At 40.4% G+C, this 19,441-nt stretch overlaps 1 protein-coding gene across 6 annotated transcripts in view; it reads left to right on the forward strand.

Moving 5' to 3' along the window:
* Window positions 1-19,441, forward strand: part of myo16 (myosin XVI) — a 99,411-nt gene that overhangs the window by 66,580 nt on the left and 13,390 nt on the right. For all 6 annotated transcript variants that reach the window (XR_013304684.1, XM_077617754.1, XM_077617753.1 and 3 more), the window contains exons 25-32: window positions 1,498-1,667; window positions 2,407-2,487; window positions 4,900-5,105; window positions 10,373-10,475; window positions 11,921-12,017; window positions 13,909-14,167; window positions 17,143-17,504; window positions 17,698-18,918. Coding sequence is in view for 5 of the 6 variants with exons in the window: in XM_077617754.1 (XP_077473880.1) it covers window positions 1,498-1,667; window positions 2,407-2,487; window positions 4,900-5,105; window positions 10,373-10,475; window positions 11,921-12,017; window positions 13,909-14,167; window positions 17,143-17,504; window positions 17,698-18,918 (2,499 nt within the window). In the remaining variant the exon portion in view is untranslated. The remainder of the gene's footprint in view (window positions 1-1,497; window positions 1,668-2,406; window positions 2,488-4,899; window positions 5,106-10,372; window positions 10,476-11,920; window positions 12,018-13,908; window positions 14,168-17,142; window positions 17,505-17,697; window positions 18,919-19,441) is intronic.

The following is a 19,441-nucleotide window of genomic DNA, read 5'->3' on the forward strand; positions in this document are numbered from 1 at the left end:
ACACATCTAGAAGCAGTGCCACCAGGGGGGAAGGCAATGGAAGGAAGCTAACAGACAATTTGGAATTATTTAATAAGTATTGATGGACAAAATATAATATATGATTCAGATATTTCTTAGGCCAGCAGAAGGCCTTGAAGGCCCTGACGGCCCGCCACTGATGAGTACATATTTGGCACACTTTGCGATCCCGAATTTGCCTTTATTTTATAAATATTAGGGCAACCTTAAAGAAAAGAATAATTGAAATCTTCATGAGAAAGACAAAGACAAGTCGCATCGTGACAATTCATTATGACAGGAAAAGAATGAGGATAAAGTATTGAAATCAAAATGACAAAAGGGGGACGAAAAAGAAAAAGAAAGACTTTTTTAGAGAATGGCAACCTATTCATTTGGTAAATATTTTCACTTTATTTTCTTATCAGAATTTTGTTGTCATGACCTTAAAATGTTTTATTTTTGTACGATCAGAACAAGCGAGAAAATGTAATTTAGGGAGAAATTGCTTGGTCGATAAGCTCTTTGGGACTCTTCTTTTTTGTTTTGGGGCAATTCCTGGTCATTTCCTACTCATTTTTAGTCAGCTTCTGTTAATTTTTGGTAATTCCCCTTAAACTACTTGTTGATTTTGGGGGCAATTCCCGATCACTTTCTTTATATTTTGGGTAGATTCCTGTTCATATGGAAGCACTTCCTGGTCTCTTCTTGTTGATTTTGAGGCACTTTGTTTGATTATGGTGTTTGTATTGCGTGACATCCTGTTAATTTTGTGTGATTTTGCTATTTTGGTGTTGGTTTTGGGTGACTTCCTGATTTTGAGTCATTTTCGGTTCACTTGCTGATGGTTTCAGATTGCACAGATTCATAACTTTTTTCCTTATCTGGATTTTCGCAAGTCGAGCAGTACTTTTTATGTACCTAAATTTGTTCCATGGTCCTCAAAAAAAACTAAACCCTTTAAAAATATCGTAGCGATGCTATTAGGTAGGTGGCTTAAGGCCATATTTTCTTGCAATTATCGATCAACCACACACACACACACACATATATGTGTGTGTGTGTGTGGTTGATCGATATATATATATATATATATATATATATATATATATATATATATATATATATATATATATATATATATATATATATATATATATATATATATATATATATACACATATATATGTATATATACACATATATATATATGCATATATATACATATATATATACATATATATAAGTATATATACACATGTGTATGTATATATATATATATATATATATATATATATATATATATATATATATATATATATATATATATATATATATATATTCAGTTCATTATTGTGTTAAGCTGTTTCTGTCGTTCTAACCAACTCTGCATGACCCAGACCATTGTTAACACAGAGACCACCCCCATGTTTCCACCAATGCGCTTGCTCCTGTTCACCCTTGTTTTCTTCCCCTGTGCTTTTTGTGCTCCTGCAGCTAGCGAGAGTGTTTTGCTACGGCAGCTGTTCCAGGCTAAATTGACTCAGACTGGCTCTCTGGTACCGGTGGCCCCGAGCAGGATGGGATTGAGGGGTCCCAAAGGCGCTCTGCTGCTCAACAGGACGCTGCCTCCCCAAACACATAGGGGTTATCATGAGCTAAATAAGGTAGAGTGCTGGTCAATCAATGGAAACAGAGACATTGTATTTTTAGAAAAATACATGAGGGTCTAATTTCAACTTCCTCCCACCATGAGCTATTTATATTCCCTCTGGGAATTTGTGTTGTTTGGACGGTCTGTACTCACAAAAAAAAGCCTTGCCACCATGTGCGCACAACACAGATGACACAAAAAATTCCCATGGCATTTGCAAATAGCACAAGTATTTTTCCCCTTGCAAATTATTGTTTCAAACAATTAGTTTTCTATTTTCCATTTCTTGAGTTTTGTTGTTTTCCCTATGTCGCATAACCAAAGATATTTCCTTTTGGGGTTCTGGCTCTGTGACTCATTAGTAGGGTTCTCAAAAGTATTGATACTGATATTTAGTATCTGGATACGGTATTTGATTGCAAAAGCATTGGTACTCGGTCAACACAATTCTGTGTCATGTGCCGAATTTGATTTTCCACTGCTCTTGATAGTAATGGAAGATATTTCTTTGCATTTTCTTTGCTCCCTCATTGGTTGCCATTGAACATTCGCCCCTGCCAGTAAAAATGAAGTTGACGGCTAACTTGTCACTGGAAAGAAACTATTCTCAGCCAGTCCCTGTTTAAATGAATTGGATGTCCTTCGTTGTCAATGGAATGAAAGGATTAATGTTGGGTTGCTTGCTTATTAATTTTAGGGGACTAACTAGCAATTCACTGTGACATTCACATTCATTTTTTTTCAACTCTCAGGTTTTGAAGAAAAAAGGCTCCAACTCATTCCTCCAACGACTTGAGCGCTGCGGTCCCATCACAGTGGCAGTCCAGCTCAGTGTAAAATTTTGCATTTTTATTGGATTGGATTGAATAACTTTATTCATCCCGTATTCGGGAAATTTCATTGTGACAGTAGCAAGAAAAGGCATAGTTATAAGGTCGCAAAGGCCGCAGAACAACAAAGCAAAAGTGCAAAGTACAAAGCAAATCAAAGTAAATGGGATCATTAAGAATCACCAAATGAAATCATTAAAACAGAAAAGCAGCAAAAACACAAAACAAGCAGGAGTGGACAGAGCTACCGCCACCGGCTGGCACTTGAACGGCGCCATTTTGGTTGCGGTAGCAAAAACGGATACAGACTCAAAAGACGTAAAGTTGGACAAAAAAATTATTCATGTATTGGTGCGATTATGTTTATCTGTTGTTCCATTACATCACTATTAGTACTCGGAATAATATCCACTCGAAAGCCAGTGCTTTGAGACTCTTTGCTCAATCTTACACTTGTTGGTGAGATATAACTTCATAAAACAAGAATGATATTATTGGAGCGAAGTGATGTAATTGTACAGAATGAGAGGAGTGCCAGCACTTGAATGAGGTTAGTGTGTTGGACAATCACAACAGCCTTGTGGGCACGAGAGGCCACGCTTGGAGCTCTTCTCATGAATGAATGAACAATGAACAACCAACAACTGTGACGTGCGTCCTGCCCGTCCTGCGAGATGGCACGTATTTGGGATGGTAATGACGCTTTGAGATACGCGCATTGTGAGGTTGACGTTGAGGGCAGCCAAGCATGTGCTACTGCGCTTGTTTACGGGCGGGTTTAAGTACGCATGAAGAAAATCCAGGGTCAAGATGCTTAAAAGAAAAAGAAAAACGAAGAAAAAAATTAATCTTGTTTCAGATTGGTAAAATAGACATTTTTCTCCATGAAAAAGAGAAAACCTCGTAATTGTCATGCAAAATATAATTTACAAAGCCAGGAAAGATCAGCCAAATTCCTCACTTATTTAGTTATTCAGAGTATTCCTACCTTTCTCCTGTCTCATTCTTCGATCCCTAAAATACTGCATATTTTCTAAAACCGAAGTATAATGTACTTAAATCATGCTCACTATTATACTATTACAGCTCGAGTTTCATAATAGTATTTCCCTCCTAATTATTCTATGTAATTTTCTATAAACTACCACTCATAATATTTTAGATGTCATCCTCATCACCATCATAACATTACATTATACAGTATTATCTTGTGTAGATGTCCAAAGCATTTTGACTGGAAGGGTAATTATATTGGATTGATGGCAGTCAAAAATGGTGATTGATTTCTGTCACTGTCATTTTCAATGAATTAAAAAAAAAACTCCCTTTTGTATTCCCCCGCTCATTTTGCAACTCAATTACTTGATATTTTATTTATGACAAATTTTCATCCCCCAATTACACTCTTTAAAATGAAAACATTTGAATGGACATCTCTCAATGTTAATGTCAGTAACATATATTGTGTCGATTATAGAGTAAGCGTTAATATCCAACAATACATTTTCTATAGGCCATTTATCTTTCAGATCAAGGGAAGTTTCCTTTCTACAAGAATTACACATTTAATCGGCACAATAAAAGTACCGTATTTTCACGACTATACGGCGCATCATATTTTTAGCCGCAGTGTCAGTAACGAGTGCTATTTCTGTATTTTACACACACAAAGGACGCACCGTTTTTATAGACGCAGCCAGGCATGGCAAAACATCCACCAGCTTAAACATACGAACACACGCTAAAAGCACGTTTTTAAAAAGGCAACGGAAGCAAAACTGAGTTCGGTTGTACTTTATTTAGCCATTTTACAATGTACTCACGTCATCATCACCCACAAATCCTTCAAGGTCCTCATTTTCTGTGTCCGAATTGAACAATTGTCCGAATGAGTCATCGAAAACGCTGAGTTTTATACGTTTGTCCAGGCGGCTACAATCCATTCGCAAATAGTAGCTAGCTAGTGGCTAGCGTAACTATTCCAATGCTGCCTTCCATGCTACGTAAAGCTGTGTTGATGTCGATGTCCAGGCCACAATCCATTGGGTGTATTGACAAAAGAACTATAAATCCCAGCAGTCACTTCGCAGTAAAGTCGGGGGCTGCTTGCCGTAGTTGTGAGAGCTGTAGAGAATGGTGTACCCTATCGAATGATTTATTTTATCTTATTGTGATAACAATTTTAGTATTGGTCCATATATAAAGCGCACTGGATTATAAGGCGCCCTGTCTATTTTGGAGAAAATTTAAGACTTTTATGTGTGCCTTATAGTCGTGAAAATACGGTATTTAAAACAGTAAACAATAACAACATTGAACATCAACAATGTCATAACCTTTAACTTTTCGCTATCATAGTAAAAGAATCAGCGAGCACCTGTTGACTGGATCGTCTTTTCCTCTCCCTCCACGCAGAACTCGCTCTCTGAGGTCATCAGCAAGTTGGAGGCCTCCACGGCCCACTTTGTGGAGTGCGTACGCCCCAACGCCACGGGTCGGCCCGACATCTTCGACAACCACCGTGTCGCCGCCCAACTGCGGCACGTTGGCGTGCTTGACATGGTGCGCGCCATTCGTTATGGCTACCCCATGCGCTTGTCCTTTCCCGGGTTCCTGAGCAGGTCAGTGTTAGCCTAAATAAATGGGGAGGGGGGGTATTTTTACACGATCACAGATGTTCGTGAAGAAACCGTGGCCCATGAAAGTGAGCGACTATGTAATAAGGGTGACCTCAATGCATTGACGATAGTCGTCCAATCCATTTTAACTCACCCCAAAAGTGTTATCATTCACTTCTATTGATTTTCAACTCGAACATGAAAAAATATTACATTGGTGGTTGTTATTTTTAACACACATACAATGCGTAATACCTATTTATATTACTAAATACTACACAAATAAAATTTTAACCCTTTTAGTGTTTTCAGTGATAATTATTTACCCACAAAAAAGCTTGATGTGCCCCAAAATAAACAGGAATTAACCCAAAATATACAGGAAGTATCCCAAAATGTACAGGCAGTGACCCAGGAAAGAAAAAGTGACCCGAAATCTACAGAGTAATACATATGTGCCCCAAAATGAACATGAAGTCTCCCGAAATGAACAAGAAGTGACTTGAAAATGCCCCAAACGATCAACAACAATAATTTACCAATGAACAGGATGGGACCTACAAAATGCTCTAACACAACAACATTGGGAAAAATGAAACCTCCGTAAGAAGCTAGTTAGGCTGTAAAAATTCAGAAATAACCACCAGGTGAATCCAATGTTCAGGCAAGCATGGCAAAAGTGACTGTAAACTCAAAAGTAGTATTTCTTTGAAGAAAACCTCTTTACCTTTACAGTCATAACAACAAATAAAAGAAACAAAACAGGACAGAACACCTAAAAACGAAACACAACATGGATGACCCACTAACCAAAATGAACCAAACACAAAATACAAAACAAGACGGGTAATACTAAGAATAGAACTAAACCAAAAAACCTCAAACCATGACTGCTTCATCATTAAAGCTTCAAGCTTAAGGGTTAAAAGGTGGAAGCAAGAAAAATTGTAGTCGTAGACTGTGAGGCGGCAGTGCTAATAGTCTGCTGTGATAAATTGGTATTACATTATGAGGAAGCCTTTGGAAAATATGAGGGGTCTTTGCACCCACAAAGTTTGTTGATGATGTCGTGTTTAAGGGATGGCTCAGCAAGCACCAGTATCCAGAAGTCGCGGCAACCCTCGTTACAGTTGTTGGAAGTACATAATGACCTGGAATAGGTTCACTTTCAGAGGATGATGGGAGTCCATTGCAGCTAATGAATGCAACTATCACATTTCTCATGTCAGCGTGACACCAGCACACTAAGCCGTCGGTGAATTGTGTGTGAGGTCTCCGCGTCCCACTACTTCAATTTGACTTTATTACTACACCTCCGCCACTTTTACCGCTTTTACCACTTTTCCGCACGGTAGTTTTCTTCTTTTCCTCTTTTGGGGTTTTCTGTTACTCTCTCTCATCCTCTGTCATTGTCTGGTTTGGAAGTTGAAGGGATTAACATGGACATTCCTGCCACATGATAAAGGAGGACAAAGCTGAACACATGACTAGCAAAAAGTTTCCACTACCCCACACATTACATTCCCTACTTTTACTGCAGTGTTGTAAGACTTTAGATTGTGACTATAATAGGGAATAAAAAAGTAGGTCGTTGATTTTTGAGTATGATGAAATGGCTAACTTTTAATGATCGTGGGTCAGTGCCATTGATGGCGATAGACGTCTCATCCATTTTGACTGGGAGAGTCTGCCTTTCAACCCACATTCATTCGTTAATTTTCTGAACTGCTGATTCTTATAAGGGTTGCGGGGGTTGCTGGGGCCTATCCCAGCTAACTTAGCATTTTTCACCAATTTAACACAATCAATATATTGTTAATATGCCGACTATCTCTATTGCATATATTTGTTTTGGAAGGATTCCATGTAACGAACAAAAGGATAATAAAATGCCTGCCAAAATATCAAAGTCAAATCAAGACTTACTGTATGTCTTTTTCTCCTCATGAATTTTTGGGGATATTTTGGTCCATGAAACAAAAAAGTGTAGGGTAGGCTGGTTGAAACCTCAAAATTGCCCCTGGGTATGAGTGTGAGCTTGAATGGTTGACCGTCTCCAATGTGCTCTGTGATTGGCTGGCCACCAATTCAGGATGTCCCCGCTTTGTGCCCATATTTGACTGGTACAGGCTCCAGCACCTCCCAGGACCCCTGTAAGGATAAATGAATGAATCAATGAAGACAAAATCATGACGATGTTGCTGGTGATTTTTCTTCTTGGACCCCACAAAATGGATCAGCCTGGATCTTGCCGCAGGCCGCCAGTTTGACACCCTTGTCCTAGAGGCTGTATTAAGCGAATTGCATTAGTGTCCCAGCAACTGTAGATTTATGAGAAAATCTATTTCACCGTTGCTTTTATTTGCCTTTTATGAAACGCTCTGTTTCGTGGCTAGATTTATTTCTTGACTGTTGCACGAGGTCAAATACTGTCTGCGTTTTTTTGTCGCTCGTGTAAATCCCGGCTGTGTCTGCATTTCTTCACGAAGCACTTCAGACAACTCCATCACACAATGAGTGGGTAGTGACAAGCGGGCCCCGCTTGCTGCCGACTGCCGGATAAACACGCATTATGGAGCTCGATTAGCGTAGTATCGTCGGGCTGCAGGGATTTTAGTGAACAGAAAGGCTGCAAAAGTTGAGAAAACGACACAAAAGTGCTTTAAAAGCATTTGATGGTTTCGTGTTTGAACTGAGTTCGGAGGCAAGATTTAGTTGGACGGCAAATTGTTCAACTCTTATCAAAGACATTTCTACTGCGCATAAAGCCCCTTGGGTCACGTAAGAGTCTGTAGGGACCGTCTGTAGTTTTCTTATCCCCATCGAGAGGTTCATGGGTTTATACAGTTCTTTTGTATTTTATGGGACCCAGGGGCGGGGTGCTGTCTGTCGAACTGGTATTTCCATACAGGAAGCGGGTTAGCTAGAGTTCAAGCGCAAATCAAGAACCCTCACTTGCTCGCTCGCAATTGACAGCATGAGTGATTCACGTTCACAGACATCTGCTGCTTATATTTGCCATGTTTGATGTGTGTGTGACATCATCAGATCTGCATTGACCACCAGGATTATAAAGTTGGACCTAATACGGCTGACAGATGCACAAATGTCATGTTATGCTCCTTTTAATCAATCAATTAATATGTTAGGGTTTGGTCTAGACCAAGGGTGTCGGACTCGGGTTGGTTCGCAGGCCGCTTTAACGTCAACTTGATTTGACGTGGGCCGGACCATTTTCGATATAATATTTAGAATTTTTTAAATAAATGGATTAAAAGAACTGGATTAAAAGCCCTGAATATTCAGTTTTTTATTGATATAAAACAATGTTTATTTTAGCTTTTTTTAAATACATTTTTAGATTTTACAAAATGATTTTTGAACTAAAAACACAGAAAAAAATGATTAACAAAATTACAATTATTGATTTAAAAGGGGGAAAATCCGGAAATTTAATATACATCTATACTCTTCATTTTAATTTGATCCTAAAACAGAAAGTTGGCACTCATGATTTACTTTCCCGGGCCACACAAAATGATGCGGCGGGCCAGATTTGGCCCCCGGGCCGCCACTTTGACACATGTGGTCTAGACCTTTTGGTTATTCTGTAGCCTGAATGTCTCATTCAGGAAAGTACTGTATTCCTTCTAACATTGGAGGGATTAAGGTTGTCAAAAGCATTGAAAAGCACCTGAGCATCGATACTGAAATGCTGTATCAAAATGTGATATTTGATTGCAAAAGTACGGGTATATTCAGTTAGTTGTTTTTGGACTCTCACGTTTTAAATGTCCCCAAAAAGTTGATTAAAATGAGTCTTTGGATGGTTTAGTTGTAATTATTTTAGATTAATTGTGTGTGTGCATTTCTCCAAGTTCCTTCTGTCATAAATGTCTAATTTAAAACAATTGTTTAACCACTAAACTTTGATTGAACAATTATGATAGTAGTTTAAAGTGACTGAAAGTGTTGCCCAGTTGAAAGCCCCTTACATTCTATACTTGACTTCTGTGTACATGGTGTTGTCTGTGTTTAAGACATATTTTGAAGGTCTTGGTCTGATCGTGAACTAAGGGCATAGACAGACAAGCACTGTTTGGTCTGGACTAAACCCAAAAGGTTGGTGTCGTGCACCTTTTGAGTTGATGTGATTAGAAACCAGCGAGCTGTAGTGTGGAGCAAACAGACGGTTCGAAACCTTGCCAGGGAGCTGGTTTGCTATTTATGGACAGTGTTTGCATCCTGGCACAAACCAGTTCTGAAATCCTAATTCTTTTTTGCATTTAACTGGCTTCCATAGCCAGAGCCATTATGGCAAATGTTGTTTGTTTAGCATCACAGATCCTGTATTTCTTACTTCTCAATTTTATCGTGTTGCCCTACCCAGACAATGTTTGCACATGCGTGTGTTTGTTAAGTCCCAGGACTCTCGTGGGAATTGCAATGTGAAAAGGAACTGCACCAAACCAAAAAGGCTCCATTGTATTTTGGTCCAGGTCAAAAAGGGCAAACTGGATTTTCCTGGTGTGAATACACCCTTCGTCTTTATCTTGTTTCAATCTTGGTCTTGACTCCCAAAACTCTTGTTTCACATAATCTCAGTTATTTCGAGCAAGTTTCAGTCCTGAGCAAAAGATTACCGATAGTAATACCAAAAGATAACAAATTCACTGCCATGGGCGATCATTTACTGCAATGCTCTCCCAGTTGAACTGGATTGGATGTGTATTTCAGTCCATGGTATAGAAACACAATCATTCAATGGTAGCCTTCCAAATTCATTTGATGATTTCTAGCAACCCATACTCTGGTGCGAATGGGTTGTTGAGTGAAGAGGGTCAACATTCAGTGGGTCTTTATCTTGACATTGAGCGGCTGGACTGCTAATGTAGCCTTTGGAAATCCCTCGATTTATTGGTCTGCATTCCCCCAAAACTGTTACACAATGTGTCGAGTGGAGCCCTTATCCAAATGCTTCTTTAATATTCACATTTTCTGGGATCACAGCCATGACACGTGTTTGTAATGAAACAAGTCTCTGTGCAGAGATAAACTGATGTCTCAATCCCAGACGGAAAAAAAAAATCATACTATTATCATAATCCAGTTGACCATTCATAGCCACAGTTGCCCTGGGCAACTCCAGCAAGAACAGATGCTGTTTTTCTGGTTTTTGACCCTAAATGACCCTTTGAACCTATTGTTTCTCACTTCTCTTCTTGGAGTTTTTTTCTCTGATGTTTTGCTCCGTTTTCTGTGCTTCTCAGATACAAAGATCTAGTTGTGCCGACGCTAGGCGACAAGAAGAAATTTTCCGCGGAGGAGAAGTGCCGCTGTGTGTTGGAGATGACCAAACTTCAGGGATGGCAGGTGTGCACCCCTTTTTTTTCCTTGCGATCACGAACAAAAGATTTTGCCAAATGACTTAATCCCCTGACCCCCTCCTTCTGTTTGTCAAAGATTCCTTGGAATCTTGGTCAACACGTTCCAGCTGTCCTAGCTCATCATCATTCTTCCCACATAGCACACGCACACACACACACATTAACAGAGAACTCCCCACCCCCCGGAACAACCCGCCCTGGCTCTTCTCGGTCCTGTCTGCCAGACTGCTGTTGTGTCTGAGTGACTGACCTCAAGAGGTCACATCAGCTGCAGACTCGCTCCACCACAAAGTTGGCCTTTCAATCTTTTGCAACTTAGGTGTCAAGCCCGAAGCCCAGGCGCCAAATTCGGCCTGCTGCATCAATTTATGGGGCCCGTGATTATAAATCATTTGCGTCATTTTCACTGACCTAATGTTTCCCAGTAAAATAAAATTCTAATGAAATTTCTCTAGTATTTCCTTCATTAGCTGCCATTGACGTCCAATCTATTTTGACTCCCACTCAAAAGCGATTGGACATCCAGCAGTAGTACTGAAAACTTAGCGATCACAATCAGTCGTCCCAATTTAAATCAATTGTACAGCTGTTGTTATTTATACCAGGCATTGAGTTAATGAATGGTGGAGGACTACAGAAAAAAAATCATTTTTCCCCTCTTTAAAAAAAATTAAAAAGGTAAAAAAACAAACAAAATATTTAAAAAAAATAAGACTATTACTGCTTATTTTGTTTCCTTTTTGGTTTTAATAATAAGAACATTAAAGAATAAATTAAACAATTAAAGAATCGGACCATTTTAGATATAATATTTAGATTTTTTTTAATAAATGGATTAAAAGAACTGGATTAAAAGCTCTGAATATTCCGTTTTTTATAGATCTAAAACAATGCTCATTTTAGCTTTTTGTTCATATTTTTAGATTTTACGAAATGATTTTTGAACTAAAAACACAGAAAAAAATAATTAAAAAATTACAATTATTGATTTAAAAGGGGGAAAATCAGGAAATTTAATATACATCTATACTCTTCATTTTAATTTGATCCTAAAACAGAAAGTCGGCACTCATGATTTACTCTCCCGGGCCACACAAAATGATGCAGCGGGCTAGATTTGGCCCCCGGGCCGCCACTTTGACACGTGATGTAGCCCATGAGGAAGATGAGTTTGACACCCCTGTTCTACAAGTAGCAGCTGGAACAATGTCACTCACCCTTTCAACCCCCTCCCAAGCAATACACAGACTCCCTCTACCCCCCTTTTTTTTAAATGCAGCAATTTGATGCTGTGTCAACACTGCACACTAACTCATGTGTCATATGTTATCGCTCTCCCAGGTTGTCAGTGTCTCTGCACAGCAATTATTAGGTCTTCAGCATCTTTGTTCCTTCAAACACAAAACTTATGTTTTGTTTCTCTATCTTTAGATTGGCAGCAGTAAAGTATTTCTTAAATACTGGCAGGCAGACCAGCTCAACGACCGCTGCTACCAACTGCGTAAAAAGATAATCACCTGTCAGAAAGGTACATTTTTATGAAAGTTGCTAACTTTATATAAGAATGGAATTAATTGATTCCATCACTAAACTCCAGAAAGGCTACATTCACCCTGCAGAGCGTGATGCCCAATTTGTATTTTTTTGTTATTCTGATTTTATTGTGTAGCCTTCACATTGCAAAAAAACCCCAGAATGCATCCTTTCTTTTTTGTCAAAATTAAAAGTACAATTGACTTGAAGAAGTGAAGAATGAACGATGCTGCACATTGAAAATGAAAGGCTGTGATGCCCGAATCAGATATCTTTTGTAAAAATTGAATTTGTATGTCTAGTTGTTCATTTTGCAAAGAAATATGAGTGCCTGCTTGAACATAATGTTCGCCACCACCTGGGCCAACGTTTACTTAACCAGATAGCGTCATTTGTAGTGTCAAGAAGTAAGACGTATTTCCTGCACCTTCGCCCACATTTTTCTGGACAATAAGTCACACTTTTGTTCATAGGGGATGGTTAAACATTCATTCATTCACTGTCCACTCTCCAAGTTCAAATGGAATGGACTTGTATTAGTGGCAAGCTCATTTAAAATGGGATGGTTGGACCCAGTGGCGGTCCGTGCATTTTCTTGTAGCGTCTTCAATGGGTAAAATCCACTTCCTAGCAGCATTTAATGATTAAACACAAATACTGGAGCTTTTCAGACATTACAACCGGGGCGGGGGGTGATTTTCCCGGGAAAAGACAGCGATGAACGTCAATGGCGTACCGGCAAACATTGCCTGAAAATGGAGGAAAATCCAGCCGAAAATAGCATTTATTGATTAAATACAAATACTGGAGCTTTTTAGACATCAGAACTGGGCCCAGGGTATCATTTCCCCGGGAAAAAGACAGCGATGAACGTCGATACAATGTCCATACGCGAAACGGCAAAAATTGCACTAAAATGGGGTAAAATCCACTTCCTAGCAGCATTTAGTGATTAAATGCAAACACTGGAGCTTTTCAGATATCAGAACTTGGCCCACAATTGAAATATTATTTAGGAATATAGCCATATTTTACTCACCAAAAATCCTTTTTAACTGTACACAATATCCATCCTCCTTTCTTTCTTCCTTCTTTTATATCGCCATCAAAGCTAATGCTGAAAGTTGAGCCCGTATTTCTGGCATAGTCTGTCTTGAACATGGCTTTAAATCAACACAACAATATATTTATTTGCGTGTGCAGTTCGCTCCAAATACACTTTGGTAGCTCTGGGTAATCACTAGCCAATCATAGTTGGTGAAAGCGATGACATATCCCTACGCCTGTGACAAGGCAATGACGTATCCCTACGCCTGCGACAATGCATTGTGGTGTTGGGGTTAGGGTTGGGGTTAGGGTTAGGGTTAGGGTCTTATCGACGCTTGTTTAATGCAGCAGAACCCACAGAACTGATTGTTAAGGCCTTGAGGCAGATTTCTGACCCTGGCAACAAATAATGGCTGAAATGTAATTGGTTAAATGCTTCAATATAAAAACACACATCTGGAAGCAGTGCAACCAGGGGGGAAAGCAATGAAAGGAAACTAACAGACAATTTGGAATTATTTAATAAGTATTGATGGCCAAAATATAATATATGATTCAGATATTTCTTAGGCCAGCAGAGATGGCCTTGAAGGCCCACTACTGGTTGGTCTATCAGTGTCAATGGTGCAGAAAGAGTTAAATAGGCCATTCTGTTTGTTTAGGAAATTTCAGCTGTGGCCTTGTGACGTAATTTTCTGCACATCTTCCTTATTATTGTACGACCACATTTTCAGGCAGCTATAGTAAGCAGTTCTTTCAAAAAACGACTGGATATGACAAGAAAGGATTTTGCATATTGAGAGCTGTGGTCGGTTTAAATCTATTATTCTTGCTTCCAGTAATGCGGGGTTGGCTGGTCCGGCAACGCATGCGGCGTCGACTGTCATTGCGGCACAAGGACGGGGGTAGCATGCAGCGCTTCCTGCAGGGGGCCGAGGATATGGGGCTGTGCACCTACGACCGCCTGGTCATCCAGAACGCGTCCGACATCGCACGGGAAAGCGACCGTCTACGCTGCCACACCGTCCTAGGCAGTAGCCCCCCACTTGGGGAGAGGCCTGAACCGGTTGGCAAAGAAGAGGAGCAACCAGTTAAAAGGTGAGTTGGTTTATCGATGATGTCTTCCATCTTTTTTGTTTTTTTTATTTGTTTTTTATGTAATTGAAATGATTGACTGCCATTAATTGCGTTAAACGTGTAAACCATTTAGAGTGGGAGGGGTACATGAGGCCGAAACTAGAGTGATATTTCTGTTTTAATTCAGTTTAATTAATACATTTAATTGGAGAAAAAAAAATTTAAAGACGTAAATATTTAATTTCTTAAAAATTTATATTAGGGAGAAACAGTCGAGGATTTAACTTGGCATGAGCATTAAAATTCCCTGGGCCACCTGTTTGACACAAACGCTCTTGAGAAATCAAAACGATAATAATGACGGTTTTTGTTTGAACAATATAAAATCTGAAGGCTTTTCTGAAGGCTAATTGAGGGCAAATTTACAAATATACACTTTGACTCAAAAGCCACAACATTAGGTACACCTGCATAATCTGGTGAGGTCTGATAAAATAACTCTCATCAGGAACATTTGTGTCATGTTTTATACTAATTTATTTTTCAACAAGATCCTACTGACCTTAAAGTGTCCTTGTGCGTGTGACATCTGTTGCCGGGCACAAACACAATTTCGGGAGGGCGCAAGGTGGGCTAACTCTGAAAGATGCAAACAATGGATAGAAGAATGAATTTATTAAGAAACTAGAAAATGCCTTTTTTGGGTAAATTTGTTTAGGGGTACTTTTTTCTGCTCACCAGTAACATTTTGCTTATTCCCATTGAATGGATGGACTTGGAATGGACTTACAATTGTATATGATATTAAGTTGAAGTTAATAATAATTTAGTATTGTATAAAATAAATTGGATTAAAATGAATCTAATATTTAGATTGGGAATTATGTGACTGATACAACAACTAGGATAAGGAGCATTTGGATTTTTTTTTTCCGCTTTTGGAAATAAATACGTATTGATTTTTTTTGGCAGAACGGCAATTGCAGTTTAAATTGGCCAAAGTGTGTGGGTTGGGCAAATAAAATAAGAATGTATGTGTTTATATGTAGATGGCTTTTTTACATAGACTTTTTGCTTTGCAAAGGATCACTCCAAGTGATCGAATTCAACTAAATTTACTTCATTTCTCTTCAAGTATTTAAAATTCCTTCCCTCATCACTTGCGCACATAGTCCCCACATGCTCACTCAACCCCCCGAGGACCACTGCATGCAATCATAGGAGGGACAGATGGCTCACCGAGATTAGCGTAGGAAATATCAAACTGGATATGATCAAATTACTGCAGGGAGATTAGATAGAAAGCATAATCTCTTGTCTCTTTATCCTCCAATTGGCCTCTTTAGCTCATATTTGTGGCGTGACAGTTGATGTGTGACTGGACCTCAAATAAAAGGCTTTAGTAGTGATGCTTCGAGAAGGTGACAGAAAATTGGCTGAATGGCCTTTTTTTACCGAAAAAAAAAGAAACAAATCAAGTTAAAATACATTCAAATAAATTTTATAGAATAAATATATAAGAAAATAACTACTGGGTTTTTTCTTTAACAAAATGTCAGGTTCCTGACACAAAAAATAAAATATAAATACAAATACCAAAGAAAAATGTAATTCAAAATACAGACTACAGAAAGGATATATATTTAAAATATATTTGTAATGATTAAAAGGACCCTTTTTTAAAGAAAACCTTTTCCCCTGTCGTTTTTTAATAAAAAACATATTTAAAATAATAAGATTTAATGGTTTAAATGTATTTTTAAAAAATGGTGGCCTGGCAGCCGAGTTCCGGCGTTGAGGATTTGATCCCAGGTGGGTTCTCAATGTGTGGAGTTTGGATGTTCTCCCCAGGCTTGCGTGGGTTTTCTCTAGGGACAACTGTTTCTTCCCACATCCCAAAAACATGCAGGATAGGCTGAACACTCTAAATTGCCCTCAGGTATGAGTGTGAGCGTGAATGGTTGTCCATCTCCTTGTGGCCTGTGATTGGCTGGTCACCGATTCAGGGTGTCCCCTGCCTGGTGCCCGTAGTTAGCTTGGACAGGCTTCAGCACCCCCCGTGACCCTAAGCGGTTCAGAAAAGGAATGAATATTAAAAAAAAAAGTTTGGTGCTCAATTGGACAAGTGGTTACCGCGTTGGCCTCATAGTTCTGACATTGAGGGTTCAATCCCAGGTTCGGTTCTTCCTGTGTGGTTTGCATGTTCTCCCCAGGCTTCTGTGGGTTTTCTCCGGGTGCACCAGTTTCTTCCCACATACCAAAGACATGAAGGGCAGGCTAGTGGAACTCTCTAAATTGCGTGAATGGTTTTCCATCTCCTTGCGCCCTGCGATTGGCCACCGATTCAGGCCACCAATGGCCTTCAATGGCCTTAATTACAAATCTAACTTTTGGCAGGTTCGCATGCTTTCATTGTTTTATTCAAACCCGTAAGTAAGTGATCACTCGTGAGCTCGTATACATTTCAAGATGGGCAGATAAATGCTTTTATGTTATACTTATTTGAAATCACTGTGCGCCACTCTAAATCCTGAGCGACAAACAACCATCAAAAACAATCAAATACATGACTAGAAGCACCAAAAAATGATCAACTACGGTCAAATTGTGGAACTCGTATGGTGGCTTGAAGGACAAAATCATATTAAGTTACATTTTAAATGGGAAAAATAAAGCATTTTTAAAACAGATGAAATTTTAACCGATCAATCAATAATTACATATAAAACTGGTTAAAATTAACAAAGAAACGAACTTAACGGGGAAGGACAAAGACGCACAGTGAACGAAAAGCGACATAACCAAAACGGGAAGACACTGGAACGCTGACGCACAAAAATGCATATAATTAATGAAATACCAATAAAGCTGTTTTAACAGTACTAAAATGGATATAGATAATTTTCCTGAATGTCAGCCTTGTAACTAGTAATATGATCAAAGTTATTGTGTGGTTAATACTGCTATATCATGAGTTTTCTCTGGAATTTGTGTAGGATTATTGAAAAAGTCGGAAAAGTCCACGAGGTATCTCTGAACGGGGGAATCCGAGCCATTCGCCACTTTAGATCCAGCTCAGTACCCGTACCCCTGTCTGTGGAGAACACGCCACTCAAACCAACACCACCGCAAGGCACTCACACCAATGTGGAAAACAGCACCAGTTGCGCAGCTTTCTCTCCTCGAAAGCAGCCTCCCCCAAAACCAAAAAGGGACCCAAACACACGCCTCAGTGCATCGTATGAGGTGGTTAGCGCCGGCTTGGTAATGGCAGTCAAAGAGAGCCCCACTCCAGAAGGCTACGCTTCGCCAGCTGGGAGTCCCCCGAAATCCCAGCTGTCCCCAACAGACCCCGCAGGTACGTGTTCTCTTTTTTTTAAGGAGTTGACAGTTGGTTACTCGTATGTGTCATTTGCTCTTGCCATCATCAACTAACAGTAAAATCCTCTAAAACTAGAAATAGAATTGATTGGTAACCCTTTTAAAGGGAAAAAAAGAGCACATGGTGATGTGATGTTGACAATTGTTGAAATTTCTTAATGTTTGTTCAGGCTCCAAGCCCCGCCCTCACAGCGATGACTACACAACCATGAGGAAAGTGCCCCCACCCAAACCAAAGCGCAGTCCCAACACCAAGCTGACGGGCTCCTTCGAGGATATCAATGCCGTAGCGCCTCTCCTCCACCAGCTCCGCCCCGCCGATGCCAAAAAGGCATTGTTGTCCCGTGGCAAGATAAAGAAGGCAGCTTCCCTGGATGCCCCGCAGGGTTTAGCGCTGAGTCTTCACCAGGGCCAAGATGAAGAGGACATCTACATCGAGATGGTGGGCTCCCGAAGCCTTCAGGAGCCACCCGACAGCCCGGAAGAAGACGAATCGGAAGCCGTCTACGAGGAGATGTCCTTCTTCCCTCCCGATGACGCCGCTCCCCTGCCCACCGCCGCAACCAAATCGACCAAGCGCAAGGCCCTCAATTTGGGCCTGGTCACGCCCGTCATGTGTCCCCCCCAGAGGGAAGAGAGTAAGCAGCTGACATCGGTAGTGGTGGCATCTTTGGACATCGCTCACCCCCACAAAGTGCCGATGGGCGGCGTTTCCAGGAGTTTATCTGGAAAAGACGGCAGTTGTGGCATTCCGGCCCCCTTTCCTAACTTACTCCCGCATCGACCACCTCTCCTGGTCTTCCCGCCGTCCCCTGTCACCTGCTCCCCCGCTTCAGACGAATCTCCGCTCACTCCCTTGGAAGTCAAAAAGCTGCCAGTCTTTGAGACAAATCTCAACTACACTGCAACTCCAGACAGCCCGCTGTCACCTCAATATGTGCGCCAGAGGGCCGACTCCTCACCGAGCCTCACGGTCCTCATGCCGGACAAGAAGTGTACCCCCCCACTCACTCCACCGCTTCCTCTTTCAGCGACCGGTGTCCCCCCTCCGCCATACCGACCACCTTCCCACTTTACTTTCCCACCCGAAGCCAGTTTCCTTTCCCTGACCCGCACGGCCTCTGTAACCAGCACTCAGTCCGACTCCTCTAAGACTTTACCTCCCCAAAGGCCAAGCGCGGAGCCTCTAGGAAAGCCACCGCCTTATTCCCCAGGGAAGATATCTCGACCTGAACCTCGCAGAGCTCACTCCTGCTCCTCCTCGCCCCTGCTCTTCAACCCGGCCAACGGAAGACCCCTCACCAGCCCACTGGATGAGCTCAACACCCTGTTCAGCACTGGACGCAGCCTGCTGAGGAAGTCTTCGACGGGACGCAAGATGCGAGATGGAGGTTTGTCCCTCAAAATGTACATGTATGGTGATGCAGTGTTACATCTAACAGCTCAACAGTCAAAAATAGATATAATAAACAAACTCAGTTTTTTCAAACTGAAAACGCAACCTTATCTCATTGTGTGCCATAGTATATGGCAATCAAGTTGACAGGGAGACTTCCAGTCAAGTGACATCGATGGCAGTGAAATGTGATCGCTCAATGTCAGCTATCTCAGGTTAAAGTGATGCGTATTACTGTCAATTGCAGTGAATGATTTAAAGTGTAATATATTTTTACACAGCAGGCTCTGAAAGAGTTCAAACCTATGACATAAAAATGAAAAATCTGCCAATAATAAAAAAAAAATGCAGTTAAGATACTAGTGTAGTAGATGAGTTTTAATAAATTGTGTCGCAGTGGAAGCCACAGTGTTGGCGTTTTTAAGCTCTAAAATCAGGCTTTGTTTTTTCAACAGCACTTTAAAGAAACTTGTAAGTCATTTACGCTTTCATTTTATATTTTTGTCCATTTTCATTTG

This window comes from Stigmatopora argus, chromosome 13, assembly GCF_051989625.1.
Source record: "Stigmatopora argus isolate UIUO_Sarg chromosome 13, RoL_Sarg_1.0, whole genome shotgun sequence".
Classification (NCBI taxonomy): Eukaryota; Metazoa; Chordata; class Actinopteri; order Syngnathiformes; family Syngnathidae; genus Stigmatopora; species Stigmatopora argus.